Raw genomic sequence first — 26,122 nt, forward strand, 5'->3', positions numbered from 1 at the left:
GCAGAAATGAGAATTAAGGGCATTGAACAGTAGAAAACGGTGCAGACCTCCATAAGTCCACATGGGAGTATCCAGAGAGGATGAGCCCACCTAAGGCTTACCAAATAACAGCTGCTAGAGAGTTGAGAAAACATTCTAGATGAGCAGTGCTTGGGAAAAAAGCAGTACTGAGAACACTGAAGTTTCAGGGCTGCCAGAATTTAGAAATCCTACAACACCTCCTTAAATCCCTAGCTGAGATACCAAAATACTATATGTCAACTGTAATTGAGAAATAGAAAGTGATTTTAAAAAACACCCCAAAATGAATGGTTTCAGCCAGCAGTGAAAAATTGTTCATAATATTTCAGATTATATTATTCTGATCTTACTGATTAAAAATAAATTTGATATTAATCTTAGTAATAAGAGTGTGACTCAATAAGCAATTAATAGAAGAAATATAAATTACCAATGAATATAGGGAAGGATGCTCAATATCCCTCTTATTTAAATAAATAATGATGCCATTTAACATGTTATGGTGACAAATCAAAAACAGTTAATATCCAGTGACAGTACAGGGGAAATGTACATTGTTAGTTGCTATGTGTGGGAGAGTAATTTGACGGGAAATTTTTGGATCACAATGTTATAAGCAAAAATGAGTATGTACTCTGATCCACTATGACAGAGCACTTTCCCATGTAATCGTGTATCCTATTGATTCCCAGGATACCTCCAACCACACAGGCTGTTTTATGGGCCCAACCTTAGACTTACAGAATCAGATTTTTAAAAAAATATATATTTCTTTATTGATTTCAGAGAGGAAGGGAGAAGGAGAGAGATAGAAACATCAATGATGAGAGAGAATCATTGATTGGCTGCCTCCTGCACACTCCACCCTGGGGATGGAGCCCGCAACCCAGGCATGTGCCCTTGGCCGGAATTGAACCTGGGACCCTTCAGTCCACAGGCCGATGCTCTATCCACTGAGCCAAGCTGGCTAGGGCAGAATCAGATTTTTTTGGGAGTGGCTTAGGAATATTTGTTTCATAATTTCTTCTCATGTCTCTCTTACATACTTAAAGAATCATAGCTTTATCCAAAAGAATACTCTTAAAAGTATGCAGATAAAAGTGCATGCATGTTTGATGGATTACTGGGGAAATAATCATAAATAATGAAAATAAATCAGTATGATACAATACAATGTGGTCTTTAAAGTGAATGTTCTGTATGTAGAGACAAAATTATATTGGTAAATGAAAAAAGTCACGGAACAGGATGCATAAGCATAATTATGTGATTAGGGAAAACATATATTTGTGTAGGCACAGAGTAGTGCCCCTTTCCTTGTCCACTGTTTTACTTTCTGTGGTTTTAGTTAACCACAGGTTTCATTTGTGGTATGAAAATATTGGAAAATTCCAGAAATAAACAGTTCCCAAGTTTTACATTGCATGCTCTTCTGAGTAGCGTGATGAAATTTTGTGTCATCCTGCTGAGACACGAATCATCCCTTTATCCAAAGTCTACATGCTCCCTGCTCGTTAGTTACCAGTTATCAGATTGAATGCAGTGCTCTTCAAGTAACCCTTATTCAACTGCCCCCAAGTGCTCAAGAGAAACTGGAAAGTACTTCCTGTAAGTGAAAGGAGAAAGTTCTCAACCTAATAGGGAACGAAAGAAAATCCTATGCTGAGGTTGCTAAAATCTACGGTTAAGAATGAGTCTTCTATCTGTGAAATTGTGAAGAAGGTAAAAAAAAAATTGTGCTATTTTTGCTGTTACAACTTTTGCGGCTTCAAAAGTTACAGCTTCAGTGCATTAGTGCTTAGTTAAGATGGAAAAGGCATTTAATTTGTGGGTGGAAGATATGAACAGAAAACATGTTCTGAGTGATAATATATTGTGCCAGAAAGCATTGAGCCTATACAAAGACTTGAGCAAAGTATCCCCTGAAATGAATGACCACATTCACATAACTTTTATTACAGCATATTGTTATAATTATTCTATTTTATTAGTTGCTAATCTCTTACGATGCCTAATTTATAGAATAAACCTTATTAATGATATGTATGCAAAAAAAAACATAGTATATATAGGGTTTGGTACTGTTTGCAGTTTCATGTATCCACAGTGGGGTCTTTGAACATAACCTCCATGGAGAAAGGGGGACTATTGTAAATGATCTGGGAGAATGTACACATTTAATAGTGGTTTCTAGAGGAATAGACTTACCCCCCCCCTTTGTCTTTTAAATCATCGAACTGAGGATATGTTTATTGATGAGAGAGAGAGAGAGAGAGAGAGAGAGAGAGAGAGAGAGAGAGAGAAACTGATATGAAAGAGAAAAATTGATTGGTTGCTTCCTGGACTTTCCCGACTGGGGATTGAACCCACAACCTGGGTATGTTCCCTGACCAAGAATCAAACCTGAAACCTTTTAGTGCATGGAACAACGTTCCATTCAACTGAGCCACATTGGCCAGGGCTATCCTTTTTGTTTTGTGAATTTCTTATATAGCTTCGATTTTCTTACGAATGGTTTTTATACTGATACTAGAGGCCTGGTGCACAAAAATTTGTGCACTCGGCGGGGGGGGGGGGGGGGGTCCCTCAGCCTGGCCTGTGCCCTCTCCCAGTCTGGGACCCCTTGGAGGATGTCCACCTGCTGGCTTAGGCCCGCTCCCCGGGGGGGGGTGGGATCGGGCCTAAGCTGCAGTCAGACATCCCTCTGGCATCCCGGGAGCCCTCGGGGGATGTCCACTTGCCAGCGGGGAACAGGCCTAAGCTGCAGTCAGACATCCTTAGCGCTGCTGAGGAGGCGGGAGAGGCTCCCGCCACCACTGCTGTGCTGGCAGCCGTCAGCCTGGCTTGTGGCTGAGCAGAGCTCCCCCTGTGGGAGTGCACTCACCACCAGGGGGCAGCTCCTGCATTGAGCATCTGCCCCCTGGTGGTCAGTGTGTGTCATAGTGACCAGTCATTCCCAGTCGTTCTGCTGTTAGGGTCAGTTTGCATATTACCCTTTAATTATATAGGATTAATTCAAGGAAAATCACTTTTGGAAGTTGGTATGTGAACAGTGAAATATATTTTGACACTATTTTAGGTAAATTAATTTCAGTTATTTTAAACTTTTTTTGGCTAAAGAATGTTTCAGTTGGGTTTATCATGGGAGGCCTCAGTGATTTGAATTGAAGTTATATTTAGTATATAGTATGCTTTCTCAAAGTAAAACCAGCATGTTGTTGTGTTTGTTTTGCTTTTTTTAAGTTATATATTCAATATTAATACTTTTCTTTTAAGAACCCTCAACAACTAGTACTGCTTCAAATTATCCAGATGTATTAACAAGGCCTTCTCTTCATCGGAGCCATCTGAATTTCTCCATGTTGGAATCTCCTACATTACACTGTCAGCCCTCCACATCCTCGGCATTCCCAATTGGCAGTTCTGGATTTTCCCTTGTAAAGGAAATTAAAGATTCTACCTCTCAGCATGATGATGATAACATCTCAACTACCAGTGGGTTTTCTTCAAGAGCTTCTGATAAAGGTATTCTTGGCATTTGGTAGTAAAATTAAATTTCATAGTATAATTTTTTCTAACTTAGTCTTAATTTTCATTTTCTATTTATAAAAATTACAATTAATGCTGTTATTATGCATTACATATTTTTGTTTCAGATATAACTGTTTCAAAGAATACTTCAGTGCTCCCTCTGTGGTCCCCAGAGGCTGAACGGTCTCATTCACTCTCACAGCACACTGCCACCAGCTCAAAGAAACCAGCATTCAACTTGTCTGCCTTTGGAACACTTTCCCCTGTGAGTACTAATTGGAAGTGATTTAATCACATTAATTTAGAGTGTTTATTGCTTATAACTTATCATTGTATTTCTGTGCAGTCACTTGGGAGTTCTTCATTCCTTAAAACAAGTCAGCTTGGAGATTCTCCTTTTTATCCTGGAAAAACAACGTATGGTGGGGCAGCAGCTGCTGTAAGACAGCCTAAACTACAAAACACACCGTATCAGGTTGGTTTGAAAAAAAGAAGGATTGATATTATTTAAAAAATTGATAAGTAACTTGGCACTCAATGAATTTTGGTTCAATCATTCTTTGGTAAAATGACAGAAGTGTATATTACAAAATTCTTTTCATTTAGGGACTATATGAACATTATTTTAGACCTAAGCATACTTTTTGTACATTACATTTGTGTGTGTGTGTGTGTGTGTGTGTGTGTGTGTAGGAAGTGTGATGATTCCTTTTTTTTAAAAAAAAAATGAGGTGTAAATTACATATAGTAAAATTTACCTTTATTAAGAGTATTTGAATTTTAACAAAACACATACAGTTGTGTAACCACTTCTGTAATCAAAATATTGAACAAACATTTTCATCACTTCAGAATATTACATTGTGCATCTTTAATGAACCACTCTTCCTATTTCTACCCTTTGGCAACCACTGATCTGTTTTATTTCCCTATAGTTTTGGTTTTTCCAGAATGTTATATAAACTTAATTATATATGTAATTATATGTAATCTTTTGAATCTGGCTTATTCTATTTAATATGATGCATGAATTCAATCTGTATTTTTGCATATATCAATAGTTAGCTCCTTTTTATTGCTGAGTTATAATACAGTTTGTTTATCCATTTGGCAGTGAAAGAACACTTGGATTATTTATAATTTTTGGTTATTGTGAATAAAGCTGATGTGAGCATTAATTTTCATTTCTTTTGGGTAAATACCTACAAGTTTTACTGCTGGGTCATATTAAAAAAAAAAACATTAAACTTTATAATAATCTATAACTGTTTTCCAAAATGGCTGGTACCACTTTGCATTCCCACCAGTAATGTCAGAGGCTTCTGGCCAGCACTTGTTTTGGTCAGCAGCTTATTTTCTGTTTTTTATTTTAGTCATTCTAATAGGCATATAGTGGAACTCCAACTGCTGTGGTTTTTATTTGTATTTCCCTAATGACATTGAGAATCTTTTCATGTGCTTATTTGCCATCAGTATATCTTCTTTAGTGAAATATCTCTTCAAATCTTTTGCCTGTTTTTAATATGCTTATTTTCTTATTAATGCGTTTCAAGAATTCCTTATTTAGGGTATAAGTCCTTTATTAGAAATGTATTTTGCAAATATTTTTATCCTTTTCTCTAACTTGTCTTAATGTCTTTTAAGAGAATTTTTCTTTTGATGAGATTTGACATATTGGGGTTTTTTTTTTTGCTTTTATGGTTCATGGTTTTGATGTAATCATTCTTATGTAACCCAAGGTCACAGAGATTTTCTCTTATGTTTTCTTGTAGAAGCTTTATTTAGGTTTCAGATTAGGCCTGTAAATCATTTGAGTTAATTTTTTTATGTGACATGAGATATGGATTAAGATTCATATTTTTAACATGAATGTCCAATTTCTTTAGTGTGTACCATTTCTTGAAAAGACTATACTTTCTCCATTGAATTGCCTTTGCACCTTTGTCAAAATGATTTGACCACATTGTGGCTCTATTTCTAGACTTTCTGTTTCTCATTGATCTATGTATCAATCCTTTTGCCAACACTAAACTGTCTTGATTATTATAGCTTTACTAGTGGCCCGGTGCACAAAATTCGTGCACGGCGCGGGGAAGGGTGTGTGTGCCCCTCAGCCTGGCCTACACCCTCTCCAATCTGGGACATCCCTCTCACAATCCGGGACCTCTGGCTCCTAACCGCTCACCTGTCTGCCTGCCTGATTGCTCCTAACCACTCTGCCTGCGAGCCTTCTTGCCCCAACTGGCCCCCCGCCGTCCTGCTCACCCTTAACTGCCCCACCCCCACCGGCCTGCTTGCCCCCAACTGCCCCCCCTGCCGGCCTGATGGCCCCCAAATGCCCCCCCTACCCCCTCCCTACCCCCTGCCAGTCTGCTCACCCCCAACTGTCCTCCCCTCCTGGCCTGATTGCCTCTAACCGCCTCTGCGTCGGCCCTGCCACCAAAGCTTTGTTTGGAAGGACATCCGGAAGGTTTCCTGGTCTAATTAGCATATTACTCTTTTATTAGTATAGATAGTAAGTCTTGAAATCAGATGATATGAGTCCTCCAGCTTTTTTTTTTTTTTTTTTTTTAAGCTTGTTTTGGCTTTCCTAATTCCTTTGGTTTTTTATAATTTTATAATCCCCATGTCAGTTTTTACAGTCTACAGGGATTTTGTGTGGGGTTACATTGAGTCTAAAGATCCGGAAAATATACATCTTAACAAAATTGAGTCTTCCAGTCCATGAGCACAATATGTCTCTTTATTTAGTTAGGTCTTTTTTTGTTTTGTTAATCCTAACCCAAGGATATTTTTTCCATTGACTTTTAGAGAGAGTGGAAGGGAGGGAGGATTGGAGGGAGAAAGAAACATCGATGTGAGAAAGACACATTGATAAGCTGTCTCCTGTACATGCTTCTGACCGACTAGGGCCAGGGATTGAATCCGCAACCCACGCACGTGCCCTTGACCGGGAATCGAACCCATGACCCTTTGGTGCAAAGGGCCAATGCTCTAACCACTGAGAAACTCCGGCCAGGGCTGTTTAGGTCTTTTACATTTCCTTTCATCAGTATTTTGTAGTATTCATCACACCAATCTTGTACATATTTTACTAAATTTATCTACACTAATAAAAGACAAACATGCAAATTGACCATACCTTTGCTACACCTTAAGCCACGCCCACCAGCCAATCAGAGCGACTATATGCAAATTAACCCAGCCAAGTTGGCGGCTGGCAGCCACGGAGCTGGAGCGAGCAAGAGGTTTGGTTGCCGCAATGATGGAGGAAGCCAAGCTTCCCCGCCTGCCGCAGCGGCTCTGAGCTCCACTCAAAGCAACAAAGTTTCAATTATAGAAGGTAAATAAACCCCAGATACCTGCTTTCAGCGGGCCGTGGCCACGGAGCAGGAGGGAGCAGGAGGCTTTCCTCCTGCCCGCCCTGGCCGGCTCTAAGCTCCTCTCAAGGCTACAAAGTTTCAATTATAGAAGGTAAATAAACCCCAGAATAAAAAATAAAAGAAAAAAAGGAGAGGCTGGGAGCTTCTGTTGCCGGAGGGCTTGGCCAGCCTGAAAACAGCCCTCAGCCCCTCACCCAGACTGGCCAGTCACCCCAGTGGACCCCCCCACCCTAAAGGGGGTGTGGCAAGCCTGCAAACAGCCATCAGCCCCTCACCCAGGCTGGCCAAACCTCCATGGGGTGGGGGTCCCCACTGGAGGGGGCTTGACCGGCCTGCAAACAGCCATCAGCCCCTCACCCAGGCTGGCCAGGCACCCCAGCGGGACCCCCACCCTGATCTGGGACACCCTTCAGGGCAAACCAGCCGGCCCCCTCCCATGCACCAGGCCTCTATCCTATATAATAAAAGGGTAATATGCAAACTGACCCTAACAGCAGAATGACTGGGAATGACTGGTCATTATGACACACACTGACCACCAGCGGGGAGCTGTCCCCTGGTGGTCAGTGCACTCCCACATGGGGGAGCTCTGCTCAGCCACAAGCCAGGCTGACGGCTGCCAGCACAGCAGCGGTGGTGGGAGCCTCTCCCGCCTCCTCAGCAGTGCTAAGGATGTCTGACTGCAGCTTAGGCCTGCTCCCTGCTGGCAAGTGGACATCCCTCGAGGGTGCCGGGCTGCCAGAGGGATGTCTGACTGCCAACTTGGGCCCGATCCCCCAGGGAGCGGGCCTAAGCCAGCAGGTGAACATGCTCCGAGGGGTCCCAGACTGCAAGAGGGCATAGGCTGGGCTGAGGGACCCACCCTGAGTGCACAAATTTTTGTGCACTGGGCCTCTAGTATAAAAGTAATTCATGTTATTTGGTGTTAGTCAAGAATAACTTGCCTAAATAGTCTATTCAATAAATTGAATTCATAGTTAAAATATCTCCCAGCAAAGAAAAACTTCAGGCCAAGATAAATTCCCTGGTGAATTCTACCAAACACAAACATTTCCATACACTTCTCAGTACATTTATGAAGCCAACATTACCCTGATAACTAAATTTGAAGACATTATAAGAAAGCTATAGACCAGTATTTCTCATGAATTACAGACACACACACACCTTCTCAACAAATATTTGCAAAATTAAACCCAAATATATATAAAGACTATTTCATCATGATGCAAGGTTGGTTCAACATTTGAAAATTGTTATCTACCATGTAAATAAAGAATAAAAATTATATGAATATTTCCAGATGCATAAAACGCTTTTGACAAAATCCAACATACATTCATGATAACACTTTTCAGGATACCTAGGAATAGATGGGAGCCTTCTCAACCTGAAAAATGGTGTTTACAGAAATTCTTCAGCTACCATCATACTAATTGTAAAAATAGAATATTTTCCTCCTAAGATTAGAAAGAAAACAAGGATGTCTGCTGTCGCTGGTACTGTTAAATGTACTGCAGTTCCTAGCTAACACAAGAAAAAAGAAATACAAGGCATACATATTGAAAGTGAAATAATGAATTTATTTGTATTCCTAGACAATGTGCTTATTGTCTACATAGAAAAATCCCAAGAAACTACAGTAAGATGTTATTAGACTTAAAAGTGGGCTTAGCAAAGTTATAGTATACAAGGTCAATCTAAAAAAATCAAATCAGTTGTATTTACATATACCCATTAGCAGAGAACATTTGGAAATTGATAACTTTTAAAAATATGTTATTTTAAGGTAAATTGCACCATTCTGTGTTTTGTCCTAGGAGTTTCTTGAGGCTCTTAAAAATTCTGTTTCGTGTATATGTTGTTATTCTACTTATATTATAGATTTGGACATTTTGAAAATGGAGGAGTAATACTTTTAAGCATGTAGGCAATCTGTGACAGACACAATTGCACAAAAACAAGTATATTTGAAGATACTGTCTTTAGAATAGTCTCTTGTTTTCCTAATTAGAGAATGTTTTCATAAATAGCAAAGTTACGAGTCATTTTTGAGTGTGTACATGAACGGCAATATTTTGTTTTTTAAGAAAGTGCTAACTGGATCTTGGAGTTACACAAGGAATTTTCTCAAGCTTAAACTGGATTATATTATTACTAGAAGCCCGTTGCGCGAAGATTCGCCCAATAGGTCTTCCTTCCCCTGGCTGCCGGCACCTGGGACCCAGGCCTTTGGTCTGGCTGCATCAGAGAAGCCAAGCCTCCTCAGTCTTCAGTCTTCACTCCGCCCCTGTGTATGCAAATTAACCGCCATCTTTGTTGGGTTAATTTGCATAGTCACTCTGATTGGCTGGTGGGCATAGCGGAATGACACAATTTGCATGTTTCTCCCCCTTTTTTTTTTTTTTTAAATATATTTTATTGTTTTTTTACAGAGAGGAAGGGAGAGGGATAGAGAGTTAGAAACATCGATGAGAGAGAAACATCGATCAGCTGCCTCCTGCACACCCCCCACTGGGGATATGCCCGCAACCAAGGCACATGCCCTTGACCAGAATTGAACCTGGGACCCTTGAGTTCGCAGGCCGACGCTGTATCCACTGAGCCAAACCAGCTAGGGCTCTCCCTTTTTTAATTGTTTTATTGCTTAATGCATGTTTCTCTTTTATTAGTGTAGATTTTTATTTTTTTAATCATCACCTGAGGACATACTTAAAGAGAAGAAAGGGGAGAGAGAGAAACATTGATATGAGCAAAAAACATTGATTGGTTGCATTCTATGTGTGCCCCAAAAGGGGATTGAACCTGCAACCCAGGTTTGTGCCCTGACCTGGAGTCGTACTGGCAACTTTTTGGTGCACAGGATGACACTCAACCAACTGAGCCATTCTGGCTAGGCAAGGATTATATTAATTTTTAAAAGACATTTTTACATTTAAAATAGATAGGTTAGCATGTTAGTAGAAGATAGATGATGATGCAAGCCCATGATTCATGGAGTAGTCCAAGTAAGAGTGTATTCCTGCTACTTTCTCCTCTATTTCTTATATTGAATCCTATACTTTTTAATGCTGAGTTCTGACATACCATCCTTCTCAGTACAGGCTTCCAAATACTTATTTTGACATTTGGGATGAATCTATTTGCTATTCCTTTCCTAGAGGGTTGAGTTAGAAGGTATATTAAAGGTTCTCTAATTCATTTCCATTTTATTGCATTGCTTCGTGAATCAGGGCACCGAGAGGCCCCTGGCCAGGAGAATCCAGTGACAGGACAAATTCTCATAATTTCCTAGAGGATTTTAATGCTGCCTCACATTCACCAAAGCCTCTGGGCTGAACAGCAATCCTAATGGGCACCAAGTTGTTAATAAAACTAATGTAGACTATTGTAGCTACTCTGAAAATACCATGAATGTTTGGTATCTGAGAGAGAAATGTTATTTAAAGTAGTTATGATGATTTAGTTTTTCAGATATGAGCTATTTGTAGAAACTGGGCCATATATGTATATATATATATCCCAGTTATATATATATATATATATATATATATTTAAATATATTTTTATTGATTTCAGAGAGGAAGCAAGAGGAGACAGATAAAAAAACATCAGTGATGAGAGAGAGACATTGATCGGTTGCCTCCTGCATGCATCCCAACCAGGGCCAGGGATGGAGCCTGCAACCTAGGTATGTGCCCTTGACCAGAATTGAACCTGGGACCCTTCAGTCCACAGGCCAACGCTTTATCCTCTGAGTCAGACCGGCTAAGGCTAAACTGGGTTATATTTTGATTGTAGTAATAATATCTTTTCTATATTAACCATTGCCAAACTACTTTGATTTGTGGTAGTCACTTGGTTATTGGAAAGTTGTATTGCATAAAAGGTAGTGTTTCTATTGGAATTTGTAAACATTGCTTTTGTATTAAAGGTTACTTGTGCCCAGTCGGTGTGGCTCAGATGTTGAGCGTTGTCTTAGGAACCAGGAGGTTGTGGTTCGATTCCCAGTCAGGGCACATGTCCGGGTTGTGGATGTGGGATCAATCCCCGGTGCGGGGGGTGCAGGAGGCAGTCACCAATGATGTTTCTCTCTCATTGATGTTAATATCCCTCTCCCTTCCTCTCCAAAAAGCAATAAAAACATATAAAATTAAAAAATGGTTACTTATCTTCTTATAAGCTTATTTCCTTAAGTTCAATTTTAAGAAAGTTAAATCATTTATTAAGAAATAGCTTGTGTATTTAAACTTTTTATTGTATTAAAATTTGAGAAACAATTCAGTTTAAAATTTGTAATAGAGTTTGTTTAATTATCTTGGAATTTACTATAATTAAATATTATTTAATACCCAGAATAACTAATATTTTAACACAGTTGTCATTAACTTACTGTTCTTTGGTTTAAATATTAGGGATAGCCCAGCCACAGCTGGTGTTACTCAGTGGTTGAATGTCAACCCATGAACCATGAAGTCTCTGGTTCGATTCCTGGTCAGGGCACATGCCTAGATTGCAGGCTTGGTCTCCCAGTGGGGAATGTGCAGGAGGCAGCCAGTGGATGTTTTTCATTGATGTTTCTGTCTATCCCTCTCCCTTCCTCTCTCTTTAAAATTAATACAAACATCTTAAAAAATATTAGGGATAAGTAGATCAAGATAATGCTAGAATGTTTTACCAGTTATCTCATTTTTCCCATTTAACATAGCTGGGAAAGCTTTAGAGTGATGCATGCTATAGTACCATTTTTTTTTTTTTCATTGTAAAAGTAATTTCTCAGGCAGAGATAACGGATTTTCAATAAAGACATCAAGAAAAAATTTGAATATATAATTAACGACATTACTCAGAGATAAATTGTTACATTAATCCTGTTTTGCTTTAGACTCCATTCAATTTTGTAAATGTTCTCATTTTCTGAAAAAGGTTTAGAGTTTACAGTTCCAACAAATAATATAAGTTTTACTTTATAGGTACCATTCAGAAGACAGATGAAAGCTAAACAAGTCAATGCAGAATACTATGGTGTGACTAGTTCAACCGCTCGACGAATATTGCAATCTTTAGAGAAGATGTCAAGCCCTTTAGCGGTAAATGTTTAAAATCACAATTAAAAACAGAAGTGTAACAAATTTGAGTTCAATGAAAAGTCTTAATTTTATTATTGTTTAAAAATTAACAGGATGCAAAAAGAATTCCATCTGTTGTTTCTTCTCCAATGAATTCTGTAAGTTGACTTTTTAACATCTTAAAAAATATATTTTTATATATTGTTGATGAAAGTAGTATCTTTCAAAGTTTGCCATCTATTCTAATAGTATTTTATTTCTTCAGCCTCTTGATAGGAGAGGAATAGATACTACCACAGATTTTCAGGCCAAAAGGGAAAAGGTAAGGCTTTTTTAGCATTTATTTGTGTAAAGTATCAGCAGCTTTTATTTTTTATTGATTTCAGAGAGGAAGAGGAGATAGAAACATCAGTGATGAGAGAAAATCATTGATCAGTTGCCTCCTGCACACCCCACACTGGGGATCGAGCCCACAACCTGGGCATGTGCCCTTGACTGGGAATCGAACCATGATGTCCTGGTTCATAGGTTGACACTCAACCACTGAACCATGCAGGCCGGGCAGTATCAGCAGTTTTGTTTTGTGTATTTTTTAGTTATCAAATAGACGAATTTAGTTGATACTCATGGGAAACGTGTTTGAAAAATAAGATTTTAAGAAATTGCACATTTTTGCCTTTTGTAGGGGACTTAGCACAATCCTTTAGTATGTGCTCAGTCATTAAATTTTGGTTATTTGGCATTTCCATCTTCAGCATCTTGGCAGTCTTTATGAGTAACTTTTACATTTTGATAAATAAAAATAGGAGTGAACAGAGCTTGAAGTGTTTAGCAATTATAAATTCAGTGAACTGAAGTGCTCACTGAACATAGTTATCTTTGCAAACTTTCCTTATCACCAGACATTATGTCAAGGCTATTGTGTGTAATAGAATTTCAGATTGGCATATCTTTCATCATTTAGCCAAAAATACTCTTCAAGATATCAGAGGTATTAAAACAGTGGTTCTCAACCTTCTGGCCCTTTAAATACAGTTCCTCATGTTGTGACCCAACCATAAAATTGTTTTCCTTGCTACTTCATAACTGTAATGTTGCTACTGTTATGAATCGTAATGTAAATATCTGATATGCAGGATGGTCTTAGGTGACCCCTGTGAAAGGGTCGTTCGACTGCCAAAGGGGTCGTGACCCTCAGGTTGAGAACCGCTGTAAAACATTATGATATAGCTTATATATTGAGAGCCCTTTTTAGTATATTCTTTTTTGTTAAAATTAGTTTTGGAGATTACTGTGGAAAAAATAAAATGCTTGAGAGTGTTTAAAAGATGTAAATTTTGTTAGTTATATTTGTGACTAGTTAACTTCAGGGGAAGCAGATTCCTAGGTCCTTACTTATAGAAGCATTTACTACAACACTATGTTCCCTCAGAAGTAATTGATTAAAATTGTCATAATTTTCTGAATTAATTTGGGGACTGTATTTGAGATACTGGTAAAATATAATTATTTTTACTAAAATTCTAATGCAGAATAGAAAGCTAAAATTGAGTTTTTTCCTCAGACAAGAGAGGGAATCCATTATTACTTGCTGTGGTGGGATTAATCCATTAGCTGCTTTTCTCAGATTCCTATTTTATGTCAGATTGCATAAAAAGAAGTAAGTTTAAAAACTTATGCCATAATAGAAGTTTTCATTAATAAACATTTTTATTAATGGTTGTGTGTAATGCCAATAAAATCTTATTAATGGCTGTTAAGAATTATAATGGACAGATACAATATTGTAGTTCATCTTTCACAGATGTAATCAGAGTTGCAGGATCACACTTGTGATGAGGATTTAGGGAAGAAGTAGTAACCATACAGAAGCTTTGCCTAGGAATTCAGTGCTGTTCACAGCTGCTGTTGAGTGAAAGGACTGTATTTATAGTATTACAATCTTTGGACAGAGTCGATGCTCTAGACCAGTGGTTCTCAACCTTCCTAATGCCGCGACCCTTTCATACAGTTTCTCATGTTGTGGTGACCCCCAATTTCATTGTTACAAATTGAACATAATTAAAGCATAGTGATTAATCACAAAAACAATATGTAATTATGTATGTGTTTTCCGATGGTCTTAGGCGACCCCTGTGAAAGGGTCATTCGACCCCCAGAGGGGTCGCGACCCACAGGTTGAGAACCGCTGCTCTAGACTTTATAGTTATCTTAAACCAACATAATTTTTACTGTGTTCAGTGTAGCAAAAGATTGTTGTCAAAAATACTTGTGTTCTTAGACAATAAAGCCAGTTGATTTTAAGATTTGGAATGCTTTACTAATTAGACTTAAATTGTAAGAATTTCATTTGGTTTTTAAAAACAATAGAGTAAAGTTAACTTGGACAGAGATTTGCTCACATTTTTATCAATTAAAATATTTTCATTGCTGATTTAAAAATATCTGTAGCTGAAGAAAATTTAGATAGTAATTTTGGGGGAAATGTGGCAAAATCAACTTTAGTTTATATATTTGAAATTCATCCTATAAAACCTTAGATTTGTAAAACAGTTTTGAATATAGTTCCTATTTTGTGTGTGTGTACATGTGTGAACAGTCATTAAGTCTGGAATAAATTAGTCTGAAATTATTTTGGAATTTTATATATATTTATAAATAGAGACACACATACACACACCTTTGGTTCTCTTACTATCAGTTTTCTTAGTATTTGTTTGCATTTACTAGGTATTTCTCTGAGAAGTACTCATAGTCTCTAGGTCACATTAGCTATTGTCAAATAATTTTTTTGCTATGCATCACTGATAATGTATGAAAATGAAGGTTTGTCTTTGATTTCTTTTTACCTATAAGGTGGTCTGTCAGTATCCCCCAGTTCAGAGGCTCATGACCCCAAAGCCAGTATCCATAGCAGCAAATCGAACTGCTTATTTTAAACCATCTCTGACCCCATCTGGTGAATTAAAGAAGACTAATCAAAGAATAGATAAAAAACACAGTGTGAGTATGTGTTTATTTTCACTAGTCTTTGAATATTGGTTAAATTGAATAAGAATAAATAATGTGCCCTGGCTGGTTTGGTTCAGTGAATAGGGCTAGGGCGTCGGCCTACGGACTGAGGGGTCCCGGGTTCGATTCCAGTCAGGGCACGTGCCCTGGTTGCAGGCTCAATCCCCAGTGGGGGCCGTGCAGGAAGCAGCTGATCAATGATTCTCTCTTATCATTGATGTTTCTATCTCTCTCCCTCTTCCTTCCTCTGAAATAAATAAAAATATTAAAGAAAAAAAATAAATAATGTGACATATAAGTACTCTATCATTGCAGATCATACCTATAGTTTGTGAATTAGTGATGATTATGAATTGGAACACTTTAAAATGGCTGGCACCATAATCAAATCCCAAGTTAGTGTTTATTAGTAAATACTAGTATGTACTAATGCTTTAGATTAAATAATTTTGCCGGATTTGCTTTATATGTGTGCTTTGTGTTTGTTGGACTACCTGAAAATAAATTTTAGACATCACATCTGTTTATCTCTGAGTACTTTGGCATGCATTTTCTAAGTACTTTCAAGTGTTTTAATTACAGTTTACATTCATGTTATTTTGTTTTAGTTTCAGGTGTACAGTGTAGTGGTTAGACCATTATGTACTTTACAAAGTAATCCCCCTGATATTTCAGGTCCCCCCTCCCTCTGGCACCATACATAGTTATTTAATATTGACTATATTCCCTATACTGTACTCTACATCCTCATAACTGTTTTGTAACTACTAATTCATACTTCTTAATCCCTTCACCTTCTTCATCCAGTCCCCCAAACCACCCTCTCCTCTGGCAACCATCAGCATGCTCTGTATCTATGAGTCTGTTTCTATTTTATTTGTTTATTTTTTAGATTTCACATATAAGTAAAATTACATGGTATTTGTCTTTCTCTGACATATTTCACTTAGCATGATACCCACTAGGTTCATCCATGCTGTAGCAAGTGGTAAGATTACATTCTTTTTTAATGTCCCAATTAATATTCCATTGTATATATGTATCACAATTTTATCTACTTATCCATTGATGGGCACTTGGTTGCTTCCATATCTTGGGTATTGTAAGTAATGCTGCATTACCCAAGAAGTACATGTATCCTTTCAAATTAGCATTTGGGGTTTCTTCAGATAAATACTTAGAAGTGGAATCACTGGGTCATAAGGCAGTTCCACTTTTAATTTTTCGAGGACCCTCTATACTGTTTTCCATAGTGGCTTTACCAGTCTGCATTTCCACTAATGGCACGAGGGTTCCCTTTTCTCCACTGCCTGGCCAGCACTTGTTTCTTGAGTTAATGATGATAGACATCCATTGTGGTTTTAATTTGCATTTTTCTGATGATTAGTGATGGTGAGCATCTTTTCATGTCTATTGGCTGTCTATATGTCCTCTTTGGAGAAGTGTCTATTCAGGTCTTTTGCCCAGTTTTTAATTGGGTTGTTTGTTTGTTTTTGGTGTTGAATGTATGAGTTCTTTATTAATTTTGGATATTAATCTTTTTCCATTTAGTAGGTTGTCTTTTTGTTTTGTTGATAGTTTCCTCTTCTGTACAAAAACTTTTTAGTTTGATAGAGTTCCATTTGTTTTTTTTTTTTTTGTTTCCCTTTCCTGAGGAACTATGTCAGAAAAAATATTGCTAAGAGAAATGTCGAAGATGTTACTGTCTGTTTTTTTACATTTAAGTTTTTAATCGATTTTGAGTTTATTCTTATGTATGGTTTAAGAAGCTGATCTAGTTTTATTTATTTATTTTGTTTGCATGTATCTATCCAACTTTCCCAACACCATTTAATTAATACTGTCTTTACCTCATTGTGTTCTTGCCTTCTTTATCATATATTAATTGTCCATATAGGCATAGATTTCTCTATTTCGTTCCATTGATCTATGTATCTGTTTTTATGTCAATAGGTACCCTGTTGTTTTGATTAGAGTAGCCTTGTAAATATATCGATATCGGGAGGCAGGATAACTCCAACTTCGTTCTTTTTTCCTCAAGATTACTGTGGCCTTTGGAGCCTTTTATTATTCTAGTTTTGTGCAAAAACGCCATTGGTATTTTGATAGATAGTTTAGATTGCTTTGGGTAGTATGGATATTCTGACAATGTTAATTCTTCCTCTCCATGAGCATGGCATATGCATCTATTTATTTGTATCTTCAATTTCTTTAATGAAATAATTTTTTGAGTACAGGTCTTTTATCTCTTTGGTTAAATTTCCTAAATATTTTATTTTTTTGATGCAGTTGTAAATGGGATTATAATTTCTTAGTTTATCAGTTCTAGTAATTTTTTGGTGGAGTCTTTAGAGTTCTCTGAAGTATCATGTCACCTGCAAATAATGACAGTTTTACTTTCCAATTTGGATGCCTTTTATTTCTTCTTATCTGATTGTTGTGGCTGGGACTTCCAGTACTATTTGAATAAGAGTAGTGAAAGTGGACATCCCTGTCTTAGTCTAGTCTTCAGATGGTTATCTGGATTGATTATTTTATAATTTAGTTATAATTTTATGTGCTTCTGGGAAGAGGTAAGATTCTGAGAATCATTTCAAAAGGACTATCCTTATGAATTTGCACATTTAATATGTCATAACAAGAGATAAGTAAATGTAATTTTGTGGTTGGTGAGTGTATTAACTTTGTATAGTACCATTTTGTTTAAAGTACATTTGTACTCTGACATTTTATGTGCTTATATAATCACACTAATGCTTAGTTACAATTCAGAAGGCTGGCTCTAAGCTGTAAATTTTAGAATTCATTAACTAAACAACCTCAAATTCCTGATTTAAAATACTAAAATTCACAGATAGGATGGCATTAAGAAAATTATGGGGGTAGGGGTGAGGCTAGGGATGGTGGAAGGATTGAGCAAAAAAGAGAACACATTGACTGGGACAACAGTGTTGTGATAATGGGTGGTAGGGGTGGTGGAGGTTGAAGAGGGTATGGAGAGATAAAAGAGCATGATGGAAAAAAATAAAATAAAAAGAAATTTAAATATGCCAGCGTTTAAATATGGTTTCACTTTTTTCTAGACTGGATATGAAAAAAGTATGACACCAGGACAAAATAGAGAACAAGAAAGGTAATGTCATCTTTATAGCAAAACTTCTTTGTATGTAAATTTTTAGTTCTGTATATGATTTTTATGTGCCTTTTGGAAAATTAAGACAGGTTAAAAATAGAAACTTTATGCACAAAGTATTCGTCAGCTTTTAAAAATAAAATTCAGCTGTACATTTATTATTTGTTAGCAGTTCTAATTTTGGGGTTATTCGATTAGTTACCAAGTTATTGACCTGTGTAATATATCATTTGTTTTGATTTTCTTTTTTTCTTTCTTTCTTTTTTTTTTTGTTTAGTGTTTTTTCTTACCCAAATTTCAGTATGTCTGCAGCCAATGGTGTATCTTCTGGAGTAGGTGGTGGAGGAGGCAAGATGAGACGAGAAAGAACACGTTTTGTGGCAACTAAACCTGCAGAGGGGGAGGTAGGGTTATATACTTAATACTCTTGATGTTTATTGAAAGCTTTGTGCATTGTGGTGGTGAGAGGAGATCTGGAGAGGTGGGGTTTAAGGAAACTCAACACAAAAATAACCTGTCATTGGAACAGTTCCTTCAAAGTGTGTGTGTGTGTGTGTGTGTGTGTGTGTGTTGTGTGTGTGTGTGTATAATACTAGTAGACTTTTTAAACCACCTTCACTGTGACAACACAGAAAACCTAACATAGTACTAAAAATTTCATGAGTGTCATTAAAAAGCCTTAATTCTTTTTAAAAAAATATGTTTTCATTGATTTTTAGAGAGAGGAAGGGAGGGGGATAGATAGAAACATCAATGAGAAAGAGAGACATCAATCGGCTGCCTCCTGCACGCCCCCTATTGGGGATTGAGTGGACAACCTGGGCATGTACCCTGACTGGCAATCAACCAGAGACCTCTTGGTTCACGGGCCGACGCTCAACCACTGAGCTACACCAGCCAGGCAAAAAGCCATAATTCTTTTAGTAAAAGAATTACAATTGAAATTATTTGACTCTTAGAATATTCTATATATATAAAAGGCTAATATGCAAAGTGTCCCCTCGGTAGTTCAATTGCTCGCTATGACGTGCACTGACCACCAGGGGGCAGCGTGGAACGAAGGGAGGCCCATCCGGCAGCTGGAAGGCACTGATCCGCCCTGATCGCCAGCCAGGCCTAGGGACCCTACCTGTGCACGAATTTTGTGCAAGGGGCTCGGCCCTTGCAACCCCAACTTTATCTGGAAGGACATCGGTCTCGTTAGCATATTATGCTTTTATTATTATAGGTTAGGTTTTGCCAGTTTTTGAAACTTATATAAATGGCCCTAACCGGTTTGGCTCAGTGGATAGATCATCGGCCTGTGGACTGAAGGGTCCCAGGTTCGATTCCGGTCAAGGGCATGTACCTTGGTTGCGGGCACAGCCCCAGTAGGGGGTGTGCAGGAGGCAGCTGATCGATGTTTCTCACTCTCTATCCCTCTCCCTTCCTCTCTGTAAAAAATCAGTAAAATATATATTTTTTAAAAAAGGTTATTTAAAAAAAAAAGAAACTTATTTAAATAGATTAATATGGTTTGTATTCATCTCACTTTCCTTTTTCATATTATTTGTGAACTTTATCAGTGTTGTGAAAGGTAACTCTAGGTTATTTAATTTCACTATAGTATATGTTTATCCAGTGTGAATATTTACCAGAATTCATTCTGCAGGATACATTTGGGTTGATTCCTAAAACATGCTAAGGGGAATATTAATGCACTTCTCCCTTGGCACACCTGCAGTATTTGCTTTAGGCTGTTTTTCTAGGAATGGAATTGTTGGATTATAAGGGATGATACACATCTTCAAATATCTTAGATGTTGCCTCATTGCTCTTCAAAGTAGTTTTATAATTTAACATTCCACATGACAGTAGGTAGATCTGCTTTTTCTTTACCCTTATTAGCACTTGATTTTGTTGATTTAAAAATTTTTACCAATGTGATGGCTGTGAAGTGGCATGCCATTGGTGCTTTAGTCTGCATTTTGTTGTTTACTAGAGGAGGAGAGCTACCTTTTTGTGAATTTCTTGGCCATTTGGGTTTTCTCTTTATTTTTTTTTCTGTTGGGTTATTTCTTTTATTAGGAAGAGTTCCTTATATATTCTGAACATAAAAGTTTGAAAAAGAGGGACTGATTGAAGATTGATTAAATTTTTTTTTTCTATAGGTTGCTCTATTTGTTTTCTACTTGCTTTGAGTTGAATGCAGGTCTCATTTCAGTCTTTTTTTTTAAAAATATATTTTATTGATTTTTTTTACAGAGAGGAAGGGTGAGGAATAAAGGGTTAGAAACATCAATGAGAGAGAAACATCGATCAGCTGCCTCCTGCATACCCCCTACTGGGGATGTGCCCTCAACCAAGGTACATGCCCTTGACTGGAATCGAACCTGGGACCCTTCAGTCCACAGGCTGTCGCTCTATCCACTGAGCCAAACCGCTTAGGGCAGTCTTTTTATAAATGAATTTCAGCCTAGCTGGATCATTTAAGTTTTGATACATAGTGCTTTCATTTGTCATTTGTTTTTATTTTTTTTTATTTTTTATTTTATCTAATTTTATTATTAGGTTCTTAAGTCATATTTATTAATATAACCTTGTTTTCTTTCCTACCTCAGAAAGTTTATTACTTTTTTTAAATTTTATTAAGTCATTTGTTTTTTAATTAAAATTTCATTTGTGACTTTCTCATTGATTCATGACTTTTTCAGGAGTATATATTTAGGTTTTTAAACATGCGATATTCTCTAACAGTTTATGTAGACTGTGAAATCATGCTTTGATTGAAATTGTTGTATGTACTATAGTATTAATTTTCTTCATGTCTATTGCAAAGCCTGGGAAATCTTTTTCATTTTTTCCTTATCTCCCCTTTTCCTTTTTAGTAGTTTTGTACTTGCGCCTCTCTCCAGAGGTACAGCTCACCAGAATCATGACCTTTTTGACAGTTTGGACTTTCTGCCATATAATCTGTTTTGTGATATCTGTGCCAGGGGCCTTGGTTCAGTTACTGGTGTTGGGGCTCTGTTTTTTCCCTTAGAGTCTACTTGTTGCTCTGGTGGAGTGTTGTAGAGGGAGGGAATGTATTAATGTATTCTACTATTTAAAGAAAAGGCCATGCCCTGACCGGTTTGGCTCAGTGGATAGAGCGTCGGCCTGTGGACTGAAGGGTCCCAGGTTCGATTCTGGTCAAGGGCATGTACCTTGGTTGTGGGCACATCCCCAGCAGGGGGTGTGCAGAAGGCAGCTAATCGATGTTTCTTTCTCATCGATGTTTCTAACTCTCTATCCCTCTCCCTTCCTCTCTGTAAAAAATAAATAAAATATATTAAAAAAAGGAAATTAATATCTGATTAATATTGCATGAATTTGTTTTTTAGACAGGTTTTTATATTTCTCAGTAAAATTTGTGGCCTTAGCTTTTTAAAGTTTCTTCCTGTATGAGAACAATTATTTGTTTGCTTTGTTGTTTATCAAATGACAGATTTGTGAATTTTGCTTATTTCCCTTTAGTGTGAACTTCTAATGATATCGTTCCTAAGATATTCAGCCGAAATCTCAGGTTGATACTTGCAGTTTAATTTAGTTGTGTTGTAGATTTATGTTTAGTGTGACTTTGCTGTATTGAGACATTTTGGGGGAGTTAAAATTAATTTCTTTACTTTAGCCCTTACTACCTGGTATATTAACTGTTAGAAACTTTATGAAAATCTAACTCCCCAGACCTCTTTATCACCTTCTCCCTGATCTGGGCTGCCTCTCTTCATTCTGGCCAACTGCCAACTGCCAATTTCACATCCCAGGATGCCTCACCCAACTCCTCTTGCCCTGAGCTGAACATTGGAGTTACAGTCTCCACATTTCTGAGGAGAGAGGTACTAATGGGTGGCTTCCTCAAATTTTCTGCGTATCCTGTGTATGTTTGTGTTTTTAATAGATAAGTAAAGATTGCATTTGGGGACATTTAATTGCTTGATATTGTCATGTCAGATACAGTTGTGCCCCTTACTGGTATGAATGACTTTGATCAAATTAACTTCTTGTGCATCAGCTTCTTTCTCTTTAAAATAGGGATAAGAAGAAGAAATATATTTGGCTTGTGTCTATAGGATGTCTGCCATTTCATAGCTGTACATTAGGCCATATATCTCCGTGCCTCAGTTTCCTCATCTACAATAATAGGCCTCTACCTCACATGAGGTAACCTATGTAAAGGTATTATAAAGATAATACATACATATATGTGTGTGTGTGTGTGTGTGTGTGTGTGTATCCTATACAATCCTATATAATAAAGAACTAATATGCTAATTATACCAAACAGCAGAATGACCTTCTGGATGACTGTCTGGATGACCTTCTGGACAAAGTGGGGTTGTGAGGGCCAGCTGAGACTGTGAGGCCCGATGCACGAAATTTGTGCAAGGGTGGGGTCCGGCCAGCCAGCCCCTCCCTGGTTGAACTCCCGGTCGAACTCCCAGTCGAGGGGACAATTTGCATATTAGCCTTTTAGTATATAGGATAGTAAGTCAGATTTGATGATGGTTGTGTTTAACTTGAGGCATCTCTATGCATCCAGTTATAATTTTTGACTTTCTCCCAGATTTGTGGAAACTACTTCTGATCAATCAAGTCAAAATTTTGGTGACTACAACTCAAATTTAAAATTGGTTCAAGGTAACCTTGGCTGGTATGGTTCAGTTGGTTGGGCATCCTCCCATGCACTGAAAGGTTGCTGCTTGGATTCCCAGTCAAGGGCACATGCCAGGTTATGGGCTCAATCCTCTGCAGGAAGCAGCCAATTCATGTTCTGCTCTCCCATTGATGTTTCTCCCTCTCTCTCTCTAAAAAGCAGTTTTAAAAATCTTCAAAATAAATAAAGTAAAATTGGTTCAAGGTCAGTAATATAAAGAACTAGTAAGTATGTGGCTTAATGAGTTGACAGGAGATTTAAGTTATTCAGTTGATGTGTCCAGGTGTTGTAAAGGGTCTAAAGCAGTGGTTCTCAACCTTCCTAATGCCGCGACCCTTTAATACCAGCCGTGGGCAAACTACGGCCCGTGGGCCGGATCCGGCCCGTTTGAAATGAATAAAACTAAAAAAAAAAAAAAAAGACTGTACCCTTTTATGTAATGACTAGAAGCCCGGTGCACGAAATTCGTGCACTGGGGGATGGAGTTCCCTCAGCCAAGCCTGCCCCTCAGTGGATGTCCTACTGATGGCCACAGTCTGGCAGCAGAGGCTCGGTGCAGCCGTCCCCATGTGTGTGTGTGTGTCTGCTGGGGGCCTGCCCCCAGCCCCGCCACATAGGCTCCGAGCAGTTGCCGGGTGTGTGTGTCCACTGGTGGTCTGTTCCCAACCACATTGGAAGCTCAGAGTGGGCGCTGTGTGTGTGTGTGTGTGTGTGTGTGTGTGCGCATCTGCTGGAGGCCTACCACCAGCCACACCCTGAAGGCTTCAAGCAGGCGCCCCTCTCTGTTGATCACTCAGGCTCCTGGCCTCCACTGCATGTTGTACTCTCCCCTGAGCTGTGGCCAGGGTGGGGCGCCCTTCCCTACTGTGGGATTCCCAGGGATACCTAGGGAAAGGCACACACGGGGGCTGGCTGCAGGCCGCCCTTTCCTGCTCCGTGATCGCTGCTGCATCCCACAGGCAGGTGCACACAGGGGCTGGCTGCAGGCTGCCCTTTCCTGCTCCGTGATCGCTGCTGCGATCCCACGGGCAGGTGCACACAGGGGCTGGCTGCAAGCCGCCCTTTCATGCTCTTGATCGTGGCTGCGATCCCACGGGCAGATGCTCACAGGGGCTGGCTGCAGGCCGCCCTTTCCTGCTCCGTGATCGAGGCTGTGATCCCACGGGCAGGTGCACACGGGAATGCGGGTCCAGGGCAATCCGCCAGGCCTGGTCTGCCAGTGGGTTGGGGGCGTGAGTGAGGGCAATCGCCCCCTCCCCCCACCCTCTCCCCGCTCTCACAGGTTGGGGGCGTGACTGCGGGCGGACGCGGCAGCCACCCCGCCAGCCTGGGTCTGCCCGCGGGAATGCGGGTCCCTGGCAACCTGCCAGCCCCAGTCTGCCAGCGGGAGCAGGTTGGGGGCGATCAGGCGGGTTGGGGCGTGAGTGCGGGCGATTGCAGCAGCCGCCTCCCCAGCCCTCGTCTGCCAGGGGTGGGGAGGGGGGAGCGGGTTGGGGGTCTCTGCCTCCCCAGCCTTGGTCTGCTGGCAGCAGCGGGTCTGGGGGGCGTGACTGGGTGGAAGCCGAAGCCGCCAGGCCAGCCCCGGTCTGCTGGTGGGAGAGCCGGTTGGGGTCTTGGCCAGTTGGGGACAGCTGCGGTCACGCCCCGCCAGCCCTGGGTTGGGTCGCCCACCATCCAGGTCACAGATAGCACGATGGCGCTGCCCCATCCTGCCGGCAATATGCAAATTAGCCGCCATCTTGGTTGACAGCTAATTTGCATATTGCCGGTGATTAGCCAATGGGAAGGGTAGCAGTCGTACGCCAATTACCATGTTTCTCTTTTATTAGTGTAGATGTTTACTTTGAATTTATATTAGTTCACACAAACACTCCATCCATGCTTTTGTTCCGGCCCTCCGGTCCAGTTTAAGAACCCATTGTGGCCCTCGAGTCAAAAAGTTTGCCCACCCCTGCTTTAATACAGTTCCTCATGTTGTGGTGACCCCCAATTTCATTGTTACAAATTGAACATAATTAAAGCATAGTGATTAATCACAAAAACAACATGTAATTATATACGTGTTTTCCGATGGTCTTAGGCGAGTCGTTCGACCCCCAAAGGGGTCGCGACCCACAGGTTGAGAACCACTGGAAAGGGACGAAAATAAGGCTGAGGTTGGCGATGGGAAGAAACATCCCTATAGAAATCTGTAAATGAGTCTTTTGTTTCCTTTCGTCCCCCTCTTCCACAGTTGATTATAAATTTCAAACAGAAGAATGTTCAAAGAATTGTCCAATGAACACATATTCTTAGCACTTAGTTTCTAATATTTTCTTTTTTTTTTTTTTTAATATATTTTATTGATTTCCTACAGAGAGGAAGGGAGAGGGATAGAGAGTTAGAAACATCGATGAGAGAGAAACATCGATCAGCTGCCTCCTGCACATCTACTGGGGATGTGCCCGCAACCCAGGTACACGCCCTTGACCGGAATCGAACCCGGGACCCTTCAGTCCGCAGGCCGACGCTCTATCCACTGAGCCAAACCGGTTTCGGCTCTAATATTTTCTTTAACAAATAAATATTCATCTTATTTTTGGGATGTATTTCAAAGTAAGTTTAAGACTTAAATCTCAGAATACTTCTAAATACTTCAGCATACATTGCAGGAACTAAAATATTGCTTTTTAATTTAGCAAGAGTTTACATGTAGTAAAATGTAAAATTGTTAGGTGTGTACCATTTAATAATTTGACAGATGTTTACATCTGTGTAACCCAAACGCCTGTCGAAGTGTTGAACATTTCCAATCCTCCAGAAAGTTTACTCATGCTCCTTCCCAGATAATACTCGCTGCCTCCTACCCCTGGAGCAATCACTATTCTCATTTTTTTCACTATGTTGGTTTTCCTTGTTCTAAAACTTCACATCAATGCAGTTATTCAGTGTGTGTTTATTTTTGTCTGACTGTTATGAATAAGCTAATGTGAACATTTTTATACCTTTTTTGTAGACATGTTTATTTTTCTTAGGGTAGATACTTAGAAGTGGAGGTGGGAGTAACATTTTATATTCCTACCAACAGTGTGTGGGCATTTCTGTTACTGCGCATCCTTACCAGTAGTTGATTGTCATTTTTCAAACTGTAGCCATTCTGCTTTGTGTATGGTGTGGTATATCATTGTAATTTGAAACCTTTGCTTCTCCTTAGGCTTCAAAGAAATTCTCCTATGTTATCTCCTGGAAGATATTAATAGTTCTTCTATGAATTTTTTTTAAAATTTATTTTTTAAAAAATCTTTATTGTTGAAAGTAT

The 26,122-nt window shown here is 39.1% G+C and overlaps 1 protein-coding gene across 4 annotated transcripts in view; it reads left to right on the top strand.

The window, feature by feature from the left end:
• Positions 1–26,122, top strand: part of NUP153 (nucleoporin 153) — a 79,826-nt gene that overhangs the window by 19,715 nt on the left and 33,989 nt on the right. Inside the window, exons 3-11 of one of the 4 annotated variants that reach the window (XM_070405682.1) lie at positions 3,298–3,546; positions 3,678–3,817; positions 3,899–4,027; positions 11,909–12,025; positions 12,118–12,162; positions 12,270–12,326; positions 14,861–15,007; positions 18,100–18,149; positions 18,427–18,553. In XM_070405682.1, the coding sequence (XP_070261783.1) occupies positions 3,298–3,546; positions 3,678–3,817; positions 3,899–4,027; positions 11,909–12,025; positions 12,118–12,162; positions 12,270–12,326; positions 14,861–15,007; positions 18,100–18,149; positions 18,427–18,553 (1,061 nt within the window). The remainder of the gene's footprint in view (positions 1–3,297; positions 3,547–3,677; positions 3,818–3,898; positions 4,028–11,908; positions 12,026–12,117; positions 12,163–12,269; positions 12,327–14,860; positions 15,008–18,099; positions 18,150–18,426; positions 18,554–26,122) is intronic. The other 3 variants (XM_070405683.1, XM_070405685.1, XM_070405684.1) reach the window with 3 other exon arrangements.

Source organism: Myotis yumanensis, unplaced genomic scaffold (assembly GCF_028538775.1).
Source record: "Myotis yumanensis isolate MYYU_CA2020_CCGP unplaced genomic scaffold, mMyoYum1.0.hap1 SCAF_2, whole genome shotgun sequence".
NCBI classification, from domain to species: Eukaryota; Metazoa; Chordata; class Mammalia; order Chiroptera; family Vespertilionidae; genus Myotis; species Myotis yumanensis.